Consider the following 19,434-nt stretch of genomic DNA (forward strand, 5'->3'; position numbering starts at 1 on the left):
TAATCGGAAGCTCCCTACCATCTTTTCCCAGCCTGCTCCCAAAGCCACTTTCTCAAACATAAACAAAAAGCCATTGGGATCATTCACTGGACCCATTTTGCCCAAGCCTGTGTCTATCACTTAGATATCACTCCCTACTGAGGGACTCAACAGCTTCTCTAGGAGCTGTTGCTGCACCTGTAATTAGCCTGCAATAAATTGCTGTAGGCTTTGTTGTTCTGTTGGCCAGGAAAACAAGGATTATCTCTCAGTGCACTGGGTCATCTGAAACACCTGAAGGGGTTTCTTTAACTCCATTTGTTGCTCAGCTACCCGGCACAGGAATGTCTCCATATTGCCCAATCTGCCACTCCTTCTCATCATCTTCTCTCTCCAGTTCTTTGCCTACACCAGAGTGGGAAATCCCAGATAAACCCCCAAATGTCACAGGGGCAGTCTTGGCAAGCAGCCCTCATGTGCTGCCAAGTTAATGGGTGAAATCCAGCCCCCTTTGAAATCAATGGTAGTTTTGTCATTGTCTTCCGTGGAGCTAGGATTTTACCCCATGTATTTAGATAGGCTTTTCCTTAGTGGAGTAAGTTATTAGGGAGCGTGTGGGTGTATTCTGGTTTACTGGTTTTCTGTATGGAGAGGGGAGTTCTTTCAGTATTGCTGATGTTGTCAATTTAGATGAATGATGGTGTTTTAAAAAAGATATTAATGCAAGTGGGCCTAGAGATATGTGATAGAGAAGCTACATGTGTTTACAGGGGGTGGGGAATAGGTAAAATAAAGAGAACTTGAATGTTCTTTCTTTCAGTTGTTTCAAATGTTACCTGGGAACCAGTTTCCCAGACCAGCTCTTCACAACCACCAACAAAGGTCACTACATCACCATCATCAATAACAGAAGCAAGTGACAAAACTAGTAGTGATAAGCAATAACTTTTGCTGATCAACTTCTGGACCCATTGGAGGCTGCATTTCTAAACAATAGTGTGGAACAGTAGAGAGCACAAACAATGTAGTTATGGTGGTAAAATTAGGGATTTGAGAGGAAGTGTTCTCTTAGCTATTAAGTTTACTTCTCAGATACTTCATTCCACAGTAAACCTCTCCATAATGAAGTCCTTCTCCAGTGGCTCAGACACTAAAGTGTTTTATTTTTATGAGAGAGATGGCTTTGAGCCAATGCACTGGATTTGAACAACCTTGTAATTTGAGGAGGTGGGATGATAAGGTCTTTGGTTTGTCTGTTTTTTAAAAGAGAGTGGATAATCAAGACATGACCATATAAAGTGATCAGAGTGGTCCCAGAATAGCATTCCCATATTTAAACAATAAAGCCCAGATTTTACACATTTCTAGTACTGGCTCAAAACAGATCATTTATTAAGGAGCTTTGAGAGGAAAATGGAGGCAGGGTGCTGCAGAGCTAACCCTGCTACAAACAAGCAGGAGTAGAATCCAGCTGCCTCTCCCTCAGCTGTGTTGACTGAAAAGGGAGTTAAATTCAGTACAAACTTTTGTCCCTAAAGTAAATAGATGTGACTTGGATAGGGGCGGCTCTAGGCATTTTGCCGCCCCAAGGATGGCAGGCAGGCTGCCTTCGGTGGCTTGCCTGCGGAGAGTCCGCTGGTCCCGTGGAGCCAGCCCTGGACTTAGAGCAGATCTATTGAGTAAGAAAGTGCCATTTTCACCATTACTTTTCAAAGCTAGAGTAATACTTTGGCCCGTTTCAGCAAAACACTGAAGGATGCACTTTTTACATATGCTTAGATGCTTTACCAAATAGAAAAGGACTTCACCATATCGCTTGCTTAAGTGCTTCACTGAATTGGGGCCTTTAAAATATTCCTTTTTTAAGTTAGCATAGAATTTAAAGATGGAAATATTTATTTGGTCGTGTAGTCCAGCACCCTAATAGTGCGTAATGGCTTCCCAGCATATTCTCTAAAACGTTGTTGAGTCTAGTTTTAAATGGTATAAGTCATCAAGGCTTCTTTTTCTTTCCTTAAATCTGTGTTCTATAATGTAACGGATTTAACTGCTTCAAAGTGAGCATAGGATAATTTAGGCTAGGGAAGAGTGACAATTTTAACAATGTTAACAATAGTAACAATATTACTCTCAGTCCCCACCCTTTGGGCCTGAAAATTAGTCCTCTTTTTTACTTGTCAGTTGCACCTTCAGAGTCTGTATGCATCAAAATTCAGGCTCTGCCTTTGTATTGAACAGTCTAATGTGTTTGATCATCCTTCTCCACTATATTTTGACCAGCCATTCAGGAGCTGTTATTGCAGAAAGCATGGGTGAACAACAGGCTAAAACATCCCCAATGCAGAAGCTGTTGAAGTGTGGGAGAAAGTGTCAAAAGCCCTAAGCAAAAATCACTAATATGGCTCTTTTCGATTTGATAGAAGTTCCTGACTCAAGAGTTTCAGTGCAGCACAGCCATCTGAAACTAAAACATTCCAACAGGTAGGGCTCCTGGCATGTGAGGAAATGCTGATGAGGAAAAGCATTTCTATCTGTGCAGCTTAGTTCCCGGTGGTGGTCAGTATTGACATCCTGGAGTAGACTAGGCTTGGAAACCTCTTTAATATTTTGAAGCAATAAGGAAGAAAGAAAGTGGGGGAAGTCTGGTGAGTGGTGTATTCCAGAAACAAAACATACATTAATATATAGAGATGGTCTTGAGCTGGAAAAGGCCCAAGGATATAGGGCCTCAAAATTTGTGGGAATTTGAATTGAAATGGGTGCTGACATTTTAATTCAGGACTATTTCAACTGATATGATTTTCCTTATCTACCCAACACACCCTCATCCTGTCTGCAACTTAATGGGTGGTGCTTATTATGTGATCTTCTTACTTATAAAGCCCTAACACTTGGAGCAAGAAACTAAAATGTTCAATTTAACCAACTAATTCCCATTTATAGACTACTACCAAAGAGGCAAATGTTCCCTGATTACATCTGCAGTCCTTACCCAACCTTTACTCTCTTTAAATCAGTGGGAGCTTTGATTAAGCACTGTGGGATTTAGCCCCATAATCAAAGTAAGGTCATTTCAATTTTCATTCACTGTTAAGGTTCTGACTGAAAACAACATGAAGGGTGGCCTTTCTTGCATGTCCACTCTAGGGGCAGAAGAAACACAGCAAGATTTCTTCCATCCATCGCGCGCTCCAACTGCATTTGCAAATTAATAAAACAGTATCTAGCTGTCTCTGGAAGGCAAGGGTAGCGTTGGATTTTTAAAAAAATCAACAATTTTTTTTTCCATCCCAAAATGCAGTTTCATCAAAGCCAGAATGTTTTGCAGAAATGTAACCGTTTTGACACAAATATTGTTGGGAAAGTTTCTCAAGGCCAGGATGGAATTTCTGATGAAAGCAATACAGCAGAATAGCAAGACTGATGGATCACTTACCTGGGATTGGGGTGGGAGACTCAGTTTAAAGTCACTATTCTGCCTGATTAACAGAAGGAATTTGAACCTAGGTTTCCTGCATCCCAAACGTTCAATTGGCTATTCTGGGGTGAGTCACTCTTGTTCTGATGCAGAATGAAAACATATTTTGAGACCTCATAATTTTTCACGAAAGGTGATTGTGGCTTCATTACCTGCATTCCACCATCTTTATTTGAACACTGGAGGGATAGGGGAGGGGAGTTTCCTGTGTCCTCGTTTCCCTCTGTGAAAGTACAAAAGACAGACCAGAATTTTGCCCATAAAACGGAGACTAGTCTATTAGAATATTGGCCACTGCCTTTCTTTTTCAGCTACTCTTCATTACCTCCCACTACCCATCTTCAGTGCCTCTTAGAGGACAAATGACAATAATTCAAGATTGCCTAATGAAATTTAAAAAAACCAATAGGCTGGATCAATATTAAAAATGAGGACTTTCTGCAAAAGAACATATATATTGCTTTTTAACTGGGGAAATCACTTTCCCCATGCCAACCCCTGGTAAAAGCTTCTGAAGATGATCCCATCCACACAGCAGAGATTTGACAGCTTTCCTCATCTCTGCTACTATTTCTGTTGCTGCTGTCACCTTTCATTGTAGATTTGGAAAAGCCCTCACAAAGTCTGTGTGCTTTGTGAAAGAATGAAATAGCCTCTTTTCTCAGTCTACCATATTTCTTCCCCTCCACAGGCACTCTTTCCCTCTGCCTCTGTTTATTGATATATTAGGCCACTCTCCTTTGTCTTCTGTTAGTATTTGAGGACAACCCCAGTAGCTTTTACTAAATCAAAAAACTACTGTATCTGCCCTGCAGTCCACACTCCCAAATAAGAGCTGTGCGTAAGATCCGGAGCTCGTCTCTCTGACCAGCAAAAGTTGGTCCAATAAAATATATTACCTCACCCGCTTTATGTGTCTGGTATATTTGTTTGTAGTGAATTACAGATGCAAAAGAGCAGACACAATCAAGTGTGTATATAAATATTAGAATTCTATAATTAATATAATTTAGACCTCTGACTACCAGGAGCACAATCAAGTAGACATTTACTGCGAGGTTTTCAAAGCTGCCTTGATTATTTGAACAATGATTTACCATTCATTGGAATGGGGGTTGGGCTTTCCTGTTCCTGAGGATTTTGATGTTGCGCTATGCCCTAGTGGATAGAGCACTGGACTGGAACTCGGGAGACCTTGTTCTGCGATTGGCCTGCTGGGTAATCTTTGAAAAGTCACTTCCTTGCTCTCTGCCTCAGAGTCCCCATCTGTTAAATGGGAATAATGATGCTGGCTGACTTTATAATGTGCTTTTGAGTTGTGCTGATAAGAGCTGGGTTTTATTCACATCTGCAATCAGCTGCATGTGCTATTGACTATAGGTGCAAAATTACAGACCTGAGTGAATCCTCTTTTAAAATTTGGTCCTCTATGTGTGTGTATGTGTAAGGTATAAGCTCCACAGAAATCACTTTGTTTTCCACTTAAAATCTCTTATGGGAAATAGAAAGATTTTGATTGGAAATGCACACTTTCTTTTGGCCTGAAAGATGCTTAGCCAAAGTAGCCTCAATTTTTGAAGTGTGTCTATGAATTGCTAAGTTGGTTGACTATACATAATTTTTTACACACAGATAATTTTGGTTTTGATGTTCTCTGCACTTCACAATCATTTTTGGCTTATTTGATGTGGTTCTAATATCAAAACCAGTTAGCTAGCAGCCTGCGGGGAGGGAAATTAAGTGTACTATATGGAAAAACTGAAATGTATGTGGATTGTATATAAGATAAGTGGTAACTCACCCTGAGATCAAGAGAGGATATATGTAAAATTTCAGTTAATTAAAAGAAATGAAGGGCTATTGGACACAAGTAGTAGGCAAAACCTGATGCTCAGACAGCAGATTTACAGAACAGCTCCAGTTTTCCCCCGTGCTTTCCTGCTGATTATTCCTTTGACAAATATGTGTTGAGAACAGTGGTTAACATACTGTCATTTATCCTACCAAAATATCAGCAGGGAAAACTGAATCACTGCCAGGGAGTTCTGTGACGGCAGCATCAGACTCCACTTTGATGACGGCTGGTAAGGCATCCCTTTAAAAGCTTTTTTATAATCAACTGTTGACAACAGACCCATTAAACAATGATGTGACTCTGTTTTACAGCAGCAACCTGCTTTCTCTGCTGTGATGCTTTGCTGTGAATTCAGCCTCCTCCTGTTAAGCATGCAGAAATCTTTTCTGCAGCTGGCGGAATAAGCACATGATGAATTACTGCAGTGATGTGTCAGTGGGAAGGGCAGATCTGGATTGCTGAGTGCCCAAGAGGGGATTTTATTACAGAACACTGGCATTGTAATAAGCATAGAACTCAGATTTACACTGTCTCCTTCTACTTCCTACATCAAATTAAGTCTCTTATAGATCTGAGTTATGGGTTTTATCAAAATCCAAATCTCTAGCAGGCTCAATGCAGCTCTTGCATTTATAAGCACTGGCTATATCTGAATGAGTCAGCCTCTTTAGAGGATTGGCACAAGAACTGCTCCATCTACTTAGGAGATCCAAATACTGTGTATTAGACACGAGGCTTAGATACTACTGCAGGCCCCAAATCAGCTGTTGAGATTTAACTGTAAAGGAAATTACAGATTGAATTAAGAGAATCTCCTCATTTGGTTGCCTCTTTAGGCTCACATTGGGTGCAGCGTAGAGGGCCTGTGCCCACTTCAGCCTTCAGTATAGGCTTAAGGGTCTGATCCAAAGCCCACTGAAGTTAATGGGATTCTTTCTAAATAACTGCAATGGGCTTTACATCAGGTTTTAAGTAAGGCATAAGTACCCCTTCTGACTAGGGATGTAGCTATTTAAACAATATTTAACTGTTTAAAAGATAAAAATTATATCATTTAACTAGCTAACCGATTAAAGGGCTGAGGCCGCTCCAACCGGCACGCCAGGGTTTAACAATTAGGGTGGGTTAATGGTTAGACTAATACCAGATAACAGTTTAACCATTTGATATTTTACATCCCTACCTCTGACCTGAGCAGCTAGCCAAAAACTCAGCGTCTAATAGGTCGTTCCAGTTCAGAGTTAAAATTGGTGATACATTAGGCCTGATCTACATTAGGAACTTACATTGGCATAGCTACATCTTTCCCCTGAAAAATGTAGCTAGATGACCTAACCCCTGGTGTAGACAGTGCTAGGTCAACAGAAGAATTCTTCCGTTGTCCTAGCTACCACCTCTCGGAGAGGGGGATTACCTACGCCAATGCAAATACCCGTCCCATCAGCATAAGTACTGTCAATGCTGAAGCACTACAGCAGCGCAGCTGCAGTGTTTTAAATGTATACATGCCCTCAGGTATTTCTTTGATGCAGTTTTATTTACCAAGAATGTACCAAGTCCTGTGTCTCTGAATGCAGTAGGAATCAAAGTAACAAGAAATAGTTTCTATTGCTTACAGGCCCAAGCTTCTTTTCTGGCAGCACTCCTGACCCAAATAACCTCCCCCTAGGTTTTTTTCCAGGGTCCCATGCTGTGCTTTCAGCTGCACCTACAGTGACTTTTGTGGTCTGCCCCTGAGTGTGTGTGTATGTCTCTCTCTATCCTCTGTGTTTCTGCGTGTTCTGCCTTTCCCCTTTCCCCTGACCCAACACACACACACACTTATCCAGACAATGCTCAGCAAAACACCTCTGCCCAAAACTCTTGGGTAGCATGAAGAACCACTTTTGTCTTGGGTGGGGGGGCTTGTAATTTAACTTATCCTGACAGTATTGGTGATTGAAAAGTGTGTTCATGCCCAGTCTCAAGGAGCTTTTAACTCTGTTTTACCCAGTTCATAACAGTACCTTGGCCATCCCTCTGTACAGGAATGAATTTCGCCCACGCTGAATAAATTGTATTGAAAAAGATAAATGAAGATTATGTTCTCTCACTGATCCTCCACTGTGGAATACACATGTTACCCAGAACAATCTGTTCTCATAGCAGCTAAATATGAGTAGAGTACTTAGACCTGGGGGTTGCTGCCAGTAGTGAGGTGACTCTTGGAACATGTGATCCCTGTGGGATTACAACTGGGTGTGGGCCCTGGAGCCACCCTTAGCTAAATGGGCAAGTGGACTCCATGTCACTGTAACCGCAACAGCACATGAGCCACTTGGTACAACTGGCTGGTGTGGAGGTTTCATCTTTGAATCATTAGGTACTGGCCATGGCTGAAAGTAGATGACAGACTAGATGGAAAGTGGTTTGTTATGATCTGGTGAGTCCAATGTTTCTGTCTGGTTTACCTCTACTGTCTGTCGAGGAATCACAAACTACCTATTTGGGTTTCTTTTAATGCCTACTGGTCCAAATTTTGCTATCATTTATACCCTGTACAAATCCACTAAAGATGATGGTTTTGCTTGCATGTAAATTAAGAGGAAAATTTGGCCCACAAACTTTAACACCAAAGTTTAATGAAGAAAAAAATCATACAAGAGTCCAAGATCAATCCAGATTGCTGTCTGTAGCAGCTGTCAGCACAGTTCAAAATCAGCTCTCTTAGAAGCAAGCAGACACTATTACCTAGCCTTATACACTTCCAGCAGAAAATGGTTCTAACTCAGACTAGATTCTCCAAGAATAGCGTAAGAAAGAGCCCTAGGCTCCATTGACTAATAGAAATATAACAACTGATGTGAGCTTCAGCTTAACACAGATGCATATGTTCCAGATCTCAGCAGCTGTTCAAAGCAGATGGATCACCACATACATGGATGCTATGAACTGATCTGCTAAAAGCTGTTTAGCTGTAGCTTTGGAGATCACTGCTGCTTGCTTTCCATAGTACCTACTGCAGAGTAAGATGCAAAAGCCACCACTTATTTTCTTTCGTTGGAGATGGGAAAGTCCTATCCTTTGAGCAGCTGATAAAAAGAGTAGCTAACACCTTTGAGATCTCCCACAAATGGCTTATTCTCTGGTTGGAGCCCTATAAAGTATATCTGTTGAGAGAGATGCGTCAGCTGAGCATGAAACTAAGTTATGGGCCCATTGTAGCACTTTGATGTGATTAGATTAAACATGATGAACTTCATTCACCACTGCATTATTCCTGTCTTAATCCAGTGTGACTCTGCTATACACAGGTATAAAACTGGAGTGTAAACACAGTACTTCATCTTGTCCAATGTTTCTATACAATGAAATATTTACTTAGTTGCTAAAGAAAATGTATAAGCATCAGCCTTTTAGCAAGGATGTTTTTGGTCATTTTTAAAGGACCTTATCCAAGGTCCATTGAAATCCCTGGGAGTCTTCATTAATTTCAGTGGGTTTGGGACAAAAGCCACAAGGCACATACACTGTTGGAAATTATTCTGATATACTGGTTCGCTTGACAGCCTTTGGCAAATATGTCATGCCCCATATGTAGTCTTCAATTTTGATATAATGCAATACAAATAAATCACCATTTTTAAATTAAGGGTATTTGATTTTTTTTTAAGCAACACAGGTAAATTCTACGTGTTGAAATGAAATTGAAACAATGGATTGATAGATGTTGGGGTGTATTAAATTATTTATACAATTATGTTCTATAATAAAGTTTGCGAGGAAAGTTTTATTCTGTTTTTGGTTTTTGTAAACACAGAAAACTTTGCTTTGCTACTCTGCTGTGAAGCCCCATGACCCCCATCAGCCTGAGGACTACCTTTCCCAGGATTCCAGCTGTCTGGCTGAGAGAGAAGGGCGACTTGCCCCTTCCACATTTAAGAGTCCTTTATTGGGCCCTACCTAAAGTTAGTAGCCACCTTGGAATTACTTTTCCAATCACACTTTTGTCCCTTGCTTCTGTTTGCAGAAGAATCACCTCAGTGAGATATGGCTCTGGGGACTCCTTTAGTCTCGAAGAGGCAATACACCCTCCCTGAGCATACTCATGAGCAGCAAAGCCACCAGTGAACAAGTACCAGTAAAATCTTCATACAATGTCTCATCATACACTGTGTGTAGGTTTTAGAGTTTTTTTACAAATGTTATTGGTTGTTTTTGTAGTTCTCCTCCTATAAAGTTACCATGAATCCAATTGTTCAGAGATCAAAGACTAAACAGAAACCGTTAAATAGCTTTAACAATCATATGAATTTACAGTTCATTATCTAGTGCCCCTGTAGAGCTAAAACAAATGCCATGTATCTCATTGAGAAGCTGCGGATCTCCATTTCCAGTGATATAAGGCTTCAGGCCCCTATTCTCCAATAGGGGCCAGACTCTTTGGTTGGACTACATCTCCCATAATGTATTGTTGCAGATCAAATGTATGGGAAACTGCAGTGCATCATGGGCAATGTAGTCCAGCCCAGGAGAATGGGCAGTTCAGGTGGACAAACATAATATCAAATTGATCCAAAATAAAATATCAAGATTTTGTTTGACCAACCAAAATAGTTTGATTTAGCTTTACTCAACTTGAAACAAAATATTTGTTGTTTTTGATTTTTCCCAACAGGAAATGGAACAAATTTTCGCAAACTTGAAATTTTCCCATTGAAAGTATTTTTGCAGAAACTACATTTTCTTCACAGCTTCCAGCTAGCTCTCCCGGAAAGCGTAGGCAGTGGCTCAGGCATATCTGAGAGAGCTGGAAAGCAGCTGAAATGAGTGGGGGAGCCTATATAAGAACTTCAAGGAATATCAGAGACCAATAATACTGTAATGCAGTGATTAAAGTAGATTGAAACAGCCAACCTAGGAGTATGAGGGCTCTGTGATAGTTCTGCTTACCCAAGCCAGCAAGAGGAAGTGGAGCTCCCCATGGCTTTTAGCAAAAGAGAGCAAGCTCCACTCTTGCCCCCAACTCGCACACACATTCACCTTACTTTAACCCTTCCTCATAATATACATACTAATAGACAAATGGTACATTCTGAGATGCCTCCAGCTGAGCAAATGAGCACATACTGCTAATCAGTCTTCTGTTTTTAAGCAGATGAAGGATATTTATGGGGTGGATTAGAATCCAGTTGAATATGATCAATACCAGATAGTGTGCCATTTTATTTTTTGATTTAAACAACAAAGGATGCATGAGATGGTTCCTGAAGGACTCATGGACTCTGTAGGTTAAGGCAATATGAGTGTAGATCCACCAAGCAGGGTGTTAGGATTAAGTGATTCCTACTACAGGCTGATTTAAGATACAGTCAAATGAATTGACCCCCTACAACTATGAGTATCTTCATTGTGCAGATCAGACCAAATCCCACTCACTTAAATCACAGGAGTAATCTCCCTAAAACCAACAGGACAACTCATGTGGGTGAGGCCACAAGGGTTTGATCCTTCATGTACACAAGCAAACTACTATATAGAAACTCTTATCAGAGTCTTTATCTTAATGCTACTGCAGTGGCTGCAACTTCTGAGCAACAAGATGCATGTGACAATCAATTGAGGAGATTGGGATATGTCAAATGTAGCAAAAAAAAGTTTTGTTTTACATAATTATAGATCTGGACAGAAAAGTATGGTCAGTCCAATGAGGAATTTATAAGACTGTCTGTTCTACTCTGATTTATATTGCAATAATCCCCTCTGAGAAATCTGCCAGGTTTGTATTTTAAGCATTTGTTTTGCTTGTATATCAGTTTCATGTGGCTACCCTCCAAAATTGTAATAGTAAACTACAGGCTATTGAGGCTATTTAGTTAGAGGACCTTTGAGAATACAATGGAAGGAGGTTAGTTATTGATCTCTTTCACCATCTGTCAATCTTCTAACCATCTCTGAATTGATTGAGTCAGGTATTTTCAAACCAAACTGTGGTCAGTTGTGCCATAAAAAATTGTTTTGCTCACCACCCAACAAGGATTGAGCGCAGCCAATGTTGTACACTTCACTTTTCAATGATGAATCTGGATGTCTTCCCAGATTATTTATACAGAGCATCTGCCCCTCTAACTTACAGCCCCAAGGGATGAGGTTGACTAGGAACAGACAGAACAACTGCAGTATCTTACTCCTGCCTTTCTTCCCATCTCTCTTTCTGTAAAACAGCTGTGTATGACCCCTCCAAACACCTGTCTGTTGGCTGGATATTTAGAGAATACAAACTGAAAACATCTACTGTGTTGGTCACCTTGAACATGTGGGTTATATATCACTGATGAGCCACCTCCAGAACAAACAGGCCAGTTGTTTGACTGGAGATGGAAGGAAAAGAGAGAGGGTAGGGATCCCAGATGCCAGTTCTTTTTTTTTTTTTTCCCTTCTCTTCACTATTCTCTATTTTCTCTTTTCTATTTTGGTAGAATGCAGATCACATCTGGAAAAAATACTTCATAATAATGGTCATGAGTTAGGTGATTTTTGTAATCCCTGGCTAAGATGGGCTGCTAAAGTGGGTAGTATCCCTTTAAATAGTTTCAGAGTCCTCTAATGCCCTTCACTGTCTGTCTTTAAAGTGAACAGAGATCTGTCAGAACAGCAGTGTGCATTATTCATAGATTCCAAAGCCAGAAGGGACCATTGTGATTATCTAGTCTGACCTCCAACATAGCACAGATCAAAGAACTTCCTCCACAATAATTCCAAGAGTGTGTCTCTTAGAAAAACATCTCGATTTAAAAATTACCAGTGATGGAGAATCCACCACGACCCTTGATAAGTTGTTCCAATGGTTAATTAAGCTCTTTTTTTTTTAAAATACATCTTCCAGGCTGAATTTGTCTACTTTCAACTTCCAGCCATTAGATCGTTATACCTTTCTCTGGTAAACTGAAGAGCCCATTGTTAAATATTTGTTTCCCAGGTAAATACTTACCAGACTGTAATCAAGTCATCCCTTAACCATCTCTGTGTTAAGCTAAATAGATAGAGCCTGGTGCCCAGACAGCATGCAGCAGAGATCTTTGTGATGGATCTCAAGGTTTCAACCCTGCTGCTGAACCCTGTGGGTGTCAATATAAGGCCACGTGATGGGATTTCTCTTTTTTTCAATTTGCTTTTTTAAAAACCTATGAAATGACACAAAAAAACTGCGTATGTACAAGAAGGCCAAATTAAGGTTGCATTTCCTGACTCCTGTGTGCTTGACTTTGTAACTTTAGTAATGTTCTTTTAAAGTAGGGTTTGGGGACAGGTAATATGTAAGTAGATCTGTGTGTTCATTTTGACCCCACTCTTCCCATATGATTCCTTCTTACTACATTTGTGGTGTAGAGACAAACACACAGCAGCAGTCATTCTGTGTTTTAGTGAGCATATTCTGGCTAGTAATACTAATGTTTATAACCAATAGCACTTATGTAGTGTTTCAGACATTAGGTATGGTAAGTATGCTTGTATGGTAAGTAATATCTGCATTTTATAGAAGGGCAGTGTAGGACACCAGAGGATGAGTGAACTGTTCAGGATTACACTTGGAGTAATTCACCATTATGCAGAGGGCCAGCACATGGGCAAAAGTGACCAGGGCCGGTTCCAGGCACCAGCTTATCAAGCAGGCGCTTGAGGTGGCAACTCCGGAGCGGGGCGGCACTTTCAGGTATTTGGTGGCAATTCATTGGAGGGTCCCTCACTCCCGCTTGGAGCGAAGGACCTCCCGCTGAATTGTCGCAGATCATGATCACGATCGCGGGGGGGGGGGGTTGTTTTTGTTTTTTGGGGTTTCTTTTTTTGGCTGCTTGGGGTGGCAAAACCCCTGGAGCCTGGCCTGAAAGTGTCTTTACACACCTCCAGGATTCTGGTCTGCTCCAGGGGCTGATTTAGCCCTTGGTATCATTTAGAGTAGCCAGAGGGTTGCTCTGAATTATGGCAGCTTTCCCTCAAGCAGCATTTGGGCTGCTTCACCATCCAGAAGAGCTGGAGTGCAGATCACATGCCAGTCTCTCTTGCAGAGTTGTAGTCTACCTCTCCTTACAGATTCTTCCAGGATAAAATCAGAGAACTGCAGTCCTCACTATCACCCTGCAAAGAAAAAGCCCTAAGAAAATAGACAGGCCTTTCACTAAACACAAAATTGGCTGGTTCTGTCAGACAACTGGAGGAAGAGAATTCCAGAGCTGAGAGTGCACCAGTTAGAGGCTGTTAGCAAAAATATCCTAGCTCCTCTCAACGGCCAGGGTAGCACATGTGGAAAGATGCAGATTCTAAGGAAGCCAGGCCAAACTCATGTAGGACTTTCATGATCAAAATTAACACCTTGAATTGCACCCAGGTGCAAACTGGAAGCTTCTACAAGCTTTGGAGAACAGCTGCTATCTGGTTGTTAAAACAACCAAGAGTCCTTGTGGCACCTTAGAGACTAACAAATTTATTTGGGCATAAGCTTTCGTAGGCTAAAACCCACTTCATCAGATGCATGGAGTGAAAAATACGGTAGGCAGTATAAATACACAGCACATGAGAAGATGAGTGTTGCCATACCAAGTGGTGGACGGGGAGGAGGGCTGTCAGTGCTAACAAGGCCAATTCAGTTAAGGTGGAAGTGGCCTATTCTTAACAGTTGACAAGAAGGAGTGAACATCAAGAAAGGGAAAATTACTTTTGTAGTGCTATCGAGGCCAATGCAATCAAGGTGGACGTTGCCCATTTCCAACAGCTGACAAGATGGTGTGAGTATCAGCAGAGGAAAAATTACTTTTTGTAGTGACCCATCCACTCCCAGTCTTTATTCAGGCCTAATTTAATGGTGTCCTGTTTGCAAATTAATTCCAGCTGTGCCATTTCTCATTGAAGTCTGTTTCTGAAGTTTTTTTGTTCAAGAATTGCCACTTTTAAGTCTGTTATTGAGTGTCCAGGGAGATTGAAGTATTCTCCCACTGGTTTTTGAATGTTATGATTCCTGATGTCAGATTTGTGTCCATTTATTCTTTTACGTAGAGACCGTCTGGTTTGGCCAATGTACATGGCAGAGGGGCATTGCTGGCACATGATGGTGTATATCACATTGGTAGATGTGCAGGTGAACGAGCCCCTGATGGTGTGGCTGATGTGGTTTGGTCCTATGATGGGGTCCCTTTAATAGATATGTAGACAGAATGGGCAACGCAGTTTGTTACAGGGACTGGTTCCTGGGTTAATGTTTCTGTTGTGTGGTGTGTAGTGGCTGGTGAGTATTTGCTTCAGGTTGGGGGGGCTGTCTGTAAAGGAGGACTGGTTGTTGTTTTTCACACCACTAATTTATCAGGCTTTGTGTCCTGCACCATCTGTAGCTTCTGAATATTCATTAAAGGTAGCCCCCTTTCAGTAAGTCAGTTTGGAGACCACCAAGATAAGGATGATGACAGTGAGGTGCACACCAGATAGAAACAGTCACAGTCAGCTAGCCCATGCTGGGGAAGCCTCTGTCACACTAAAGGGTCAGCATTCCACTAACAGTATATAAAAGGGGAGAGTTTCAAAGAGGAGTTTGGTGCCCAGCTCTCATTGACTTTCACAATGCACATGTGAGAGAGTTTAACAGTGTATCATAAAGACCACTGTTGGATGTGATGACAATCCATGGCTCCAAATCTGAAATATTCACTAGCCTTCTTAATTTCCAAAGATGTTCTAGTCAAGACATGGCACAGCAGCATTCTAACAAGAATAGGAATTACTGTACCACACAATTACTGGAGAAAATGTTGCATCTAACAGTAATAGGTTAGCAAGCATTAGGTCCATTTCTTCTTCATTAACGATGCACATTACTCCTGCTGCTCTGCAGACTACTAGCCAAAAATCACTAAGCTAATTAATGAATATTCATTTTTTAAAGGGTTTGTGACACTTGAGGGTCTGAAGTAACTAGTTACCTGTCACAATGAGGCACTGAAGACACTTGGGATGTTTGCCAGTTAAATACCAGCTATCTACTGAAAGGCACGTACTCAAGTTGTAGTCTCAGAACTTTTTCGGAATATATTAGTTGCAGCAAACAGGCCCTTGGCTACAATCAAATGGCACATAGCACCAGTGGCTTTATGCTTCTCTGATCCTGCTGATGCTGTGCAAGGTCACTTCCACCCCCACCCAGTCCCATAAGCATAGGAGATCTGTTATTGTCACACCAGCTAGGAGTCAGTTGGCAGTTATGGAGAGAATGGGGCAAGGAGGAACAAGGGTTACAGCAATATGGTCAGAGGTGGACAGGAGCTCTTACATCACTGAGAACACAATGATTAAACTATTACTACTCTTGCTCTTAGGCTAAGATTAAGCAATTAGAACTATGTTTCCTTTTTTAAAAAAAAAGAAACTTCATTGTACACAGTGCCTAATATTATCTTCTAAAAACAAGTCGGAGGGCTAAATCTTCTGAGGAGCAGAGCAGACTGAAAGCCCTCTGCAGCTCCATACCGTGCAGGAGAGATCTCTGTTTGTTCATAACATGGCTAGAAAGCAGAGTCGCTGGGCCCAGGACGGGCAAGTACTGCTGTTTCTAAAAGTTTCACTGCGCAGATTGTAGGTAGCAGAAACATAGAGGAAGAAGTGGGGGACAAAAGTGAAGATAGGGGCTATTTGTTTTCTATTAGATACTGTTCTTTTTCAAATGTACATGCTTTTATTTTTTGCTTTCCCCTTTTTTGCTACTGCTCCTGTGTATTCTGTTGCAATACAGACTTAACCTAAAAGACAGGTTGTAACAGGGTAATTCTACAGTAAGTAACCTCAATGTATTCTGACTAATTTTGCGCTAGGGATCTAAACTCTCTTAAAACAAAAGGTTGAAATTCACAACCTGTACATGGGTGAACCCAAAGCCTATGTACTTCTTAAATCCTCAAAATAGGCCTGGTGCTGGCTCTCTGCACAGGGTGAATTTCATCCTTAGGGTAATCATACCTACCCCCAGGTATCGTCGGGGACCCACATGCATTCTTTGTAGAATCCATTGGTCTGACCAGAGCTTCTTTTGTTGAGCCTGGAAAGAAGAGAGAAGCTATCACGTTGAACAGAATCGAAGAGAGTCACAAAAAGTAGCCAGAGCCTTACATCTCAGCACTGCTTTGTGTTACTACAGTGATGCATGGTGACATGCACCCATGATGCTTCAAAAATAGCAATGCAATACTGGGAGAGCGTACTCCAATTACTCTGTAGCTCACTCCCATGCAATTCACTGAATAAGTGGCTATCTAGTGCCTCATGAATAAGTCCTACTGATTTAGTATCTTTCCAGTTGTAGCTTTCTAAGCATCATGCAAAAAAGCTTTGCCACCCTTAGTGAAAAATGTTCACTGCAGCTGGGATGGGCATTCAATTTAAAGCCTGTTCCTCTATCATATAACAAAGAGTTTTTAAGTGCAAAACTTTTTCAAACAAAGCAAGTTTCGAATTCTTTAAAGCAACACCAGCTTTTGGGGTTTATTAGTTTCTAAGGCATGCAAGCAGTTTCCTCCAAGTATCCACACAGCACGGTACCACTAATCTTAAAGCAACTGCTAACCATAGTGTTCTTTTTGTCTCTTTTTTATAGGCTCACACTGGACATCACCATTAACACCAAGTAAGAGTGAGAAAAGAACCTAGTCCTTACACGTTCATTAAAGGGAATTGAATGCAGGGAGGGGAGAACAGAATGAAAGAGGGATCATACATATAAAGGACACCAGGAAGCTCCAGGGAGAAAGAATGAGTTCGAAGTATAGCACTAAAATGGGAGGAGACATATATTTGTTGCTGTAAGAGATAGTTTCTCCTGATAATCCAACTGAACATATTATTACAGCAGGAGACACTGAAAACATACAGGGTACAGGCACAAAATTAAAGCTCTCTAAAAAGGCTAAAGAGAGATTAGGTTGCAGTGGAAAATTGATACAAGAATAAAATATTTGCCAAAATATTCTAAGATGCTTATTATAGTCACTCTTAATTCTTGTATCACTTTTCTTTTAATTAGCAAGTACTGGCAGATCTCAGGGGGCAACAGTGTTCTGTGCCAGCCGCTCAGCTGGTATTGTCCTTTCGACCGCTCTTTGGAGTTATCAAAGAGCAGGCTCTTCTGTATGCTGTTCTTTTGTCTCTTCCAGCTCTTTCTAGAACTTCGCCTCCTGCAACCAGGAGGACTAACCCTCTCCCCATACTCTAAGACTTGCACAGATCATTTTGTGTTTTGTTAAACATCTTCCAAATTCACATTCAGACAGGGAGTATAGGTGGGTGGGCTTGGTGTGGGGGAGAATTTTAGCTAATAAAACTGATAATTGAGTACAAGTTTGTATTCCTTTACCCATTTTAGCTTCTTAATAGAGATCCCTTTTAACTGTTGCAGTTCTTTTTGAGAATTTCATATATATAAAATGCCAGTGATTTATCCTACTGGTCCTGTAAATGGTTTATTCTTCAGTCAATCAGTCAGTCAGTCACATAAGTGGGTGTTACTATGCATCATTTAATGAAGTGAGCTAGAAGAAAACACAAGGATGAATGAAAATCCTTAGCTTCTCACCTGAGAACACGCATGCCGAGTTCTGGGACCACGTTTATTGTGACAAGCCTTTCTGTTTAATTTGTTTGTTACTGGATTTAAACAGTATCCATGATCAGTTGAATTTGTGCTTTCTGTTTGCTTGCATAATTCGTGCTATAGCAAGTACAGGAAATGTAAAGAATGTTTTGATAATATTCCTCTGAGAAATCTGAAGAGATAGCACTGAATTATGAAAGTTATTAGAATTATCTCAGGCTCTTTATGATGGCTTATGAATTCCATTCCTGCATTTTCACTTTCCAGCAGACAGACACCCCAGAAGAGGTAACTTGTACTTTGCAGATATAAGGGCCTTGGATGATGATTATCTATATTATATTATAGCACTTAAAGATGCCAATCAAAATCAGGGCCCCCTTGTGCTAAGCACTGTACCAGTACATAGTAAGCAATAATCCCTGCCACAAAGATCTTAAAATCCTAGACAAGGCAGAAATAGGATAGGAAGGGAAACAGTGAGATTAAGTGACTTTCCCAAGGTCACATAGCCAATCAGTAGCAGAGCCTGGAATAAAATCCAGATCTCATGACTCCCAGCGTAGCTGCTGCCAACCAGACATGTTGCATGATAAACATTCCTGTTGTTTAAAGTTATCTGAAAAATGCAATAAACCCTGTAATATCCAGCAAGCCTGTAGAGAAGCAATCCTGTCCCTTCTCCTCCTCTTCAGCTGTAGGCAAGGTACTATTTTATAGTTGAGCACAGAGTTATGGCAATCTAAGAAGAATAGATTAAAAACTGAAGCTCCCTCTAGATTGGCCTTGAGTTTGAAATTAGTACAGCAGGGGACAGCCCATGCTTTAAGGCAGGGGTAGGCAACCTATGGCACGCATGCCAAAAGTGGGATGCAAGCTGCTTTTCAGTGGCACTCATACTGCTTGGGTCCTGGCCACTGGTCCAGGGGGCTCTGTAGTTTAATTTTGTTTTAAATCAAGCTTCTTAAACATTTTTAAAACCTTATTTACTTTATATACAACAATAGTTTAGTTATATATTATAGACTTATAGAAAGAGACCTTCTAAAAACATTAAACTGTATTACTGGCATGCGAAACCTTAAATTAGAGTGAATAAATGAAGAGTCGGCACACCACTTCTGAAATGTTGCTGACCCCAGCTCTAAGGCTTAGCTGAGTTTCACGCTCAGTTTGTTATTACAATTATATGCTATCCCTACATGTTTACAGTACCAATATAAGAAAATGATAGTCTAGAGTGTAAGGCACAGAACTGGGCCTCAGGAGCTTTGAGTTCAATTTCTGGCTCTGCCACTGATTTCCTTCAACCTTGGGAAAGTGACTTAATCTCTGTGTGTGCCTCAATTTCCATCTGTAAAATGGGGCTTTCCTTTTTCTCACTCTATTTAGATTATAAGCACGTTGGGATGGCGACTCGTGTGTGTGTGTCTGTGTGTTGTGCTGAGCAGTCTGTGGTACAGTGGGACTCCATCTTGAATGAAGCCTCTAGGGGCCACCATAACATACATAAAAAAG

The 19,434-nt window shown here is 41.0% G+C and overlaps 1 protein-coding gene across 1 annotated transcript in view; it reads left to right on the forward strand.

Moving 5' to 3' along the window:
• Nucleotides 1-19,434, forward strand: part of EMCN (endomucin) — a 108,096-nt gene that overhangs the window by 59,624 nt on the left and 29,038 nt on the right. The window contains exons 9-10 of the mRNA XM_032763041.2: nt 5,473-5,541; nt 16,924-16,953. Coding sequence (XP_032618932.2) covers nt 5,473-5,541; nt 16,924-16,953 — 99 coding nt within the window. The remainder of the gene's footprint in view (nt 1-5,472; nt 5,542-16,923; nt 16,954-19,434) is intronic.

Source organism: Chelonoidis abingdonii, chromosome 5 (genome assembly GCF_003597395.2).
Source record: "Chelonoidis abingdonii isolate Lonesome George chromosome 5, CheloAbing_2.0, whole genome shotgun sequence".
NCBI lineage: Eukaryota > Metazoa > Chordata > Testudines > Testudinidae > Chelonoidis > Chelonoidis abingdonii.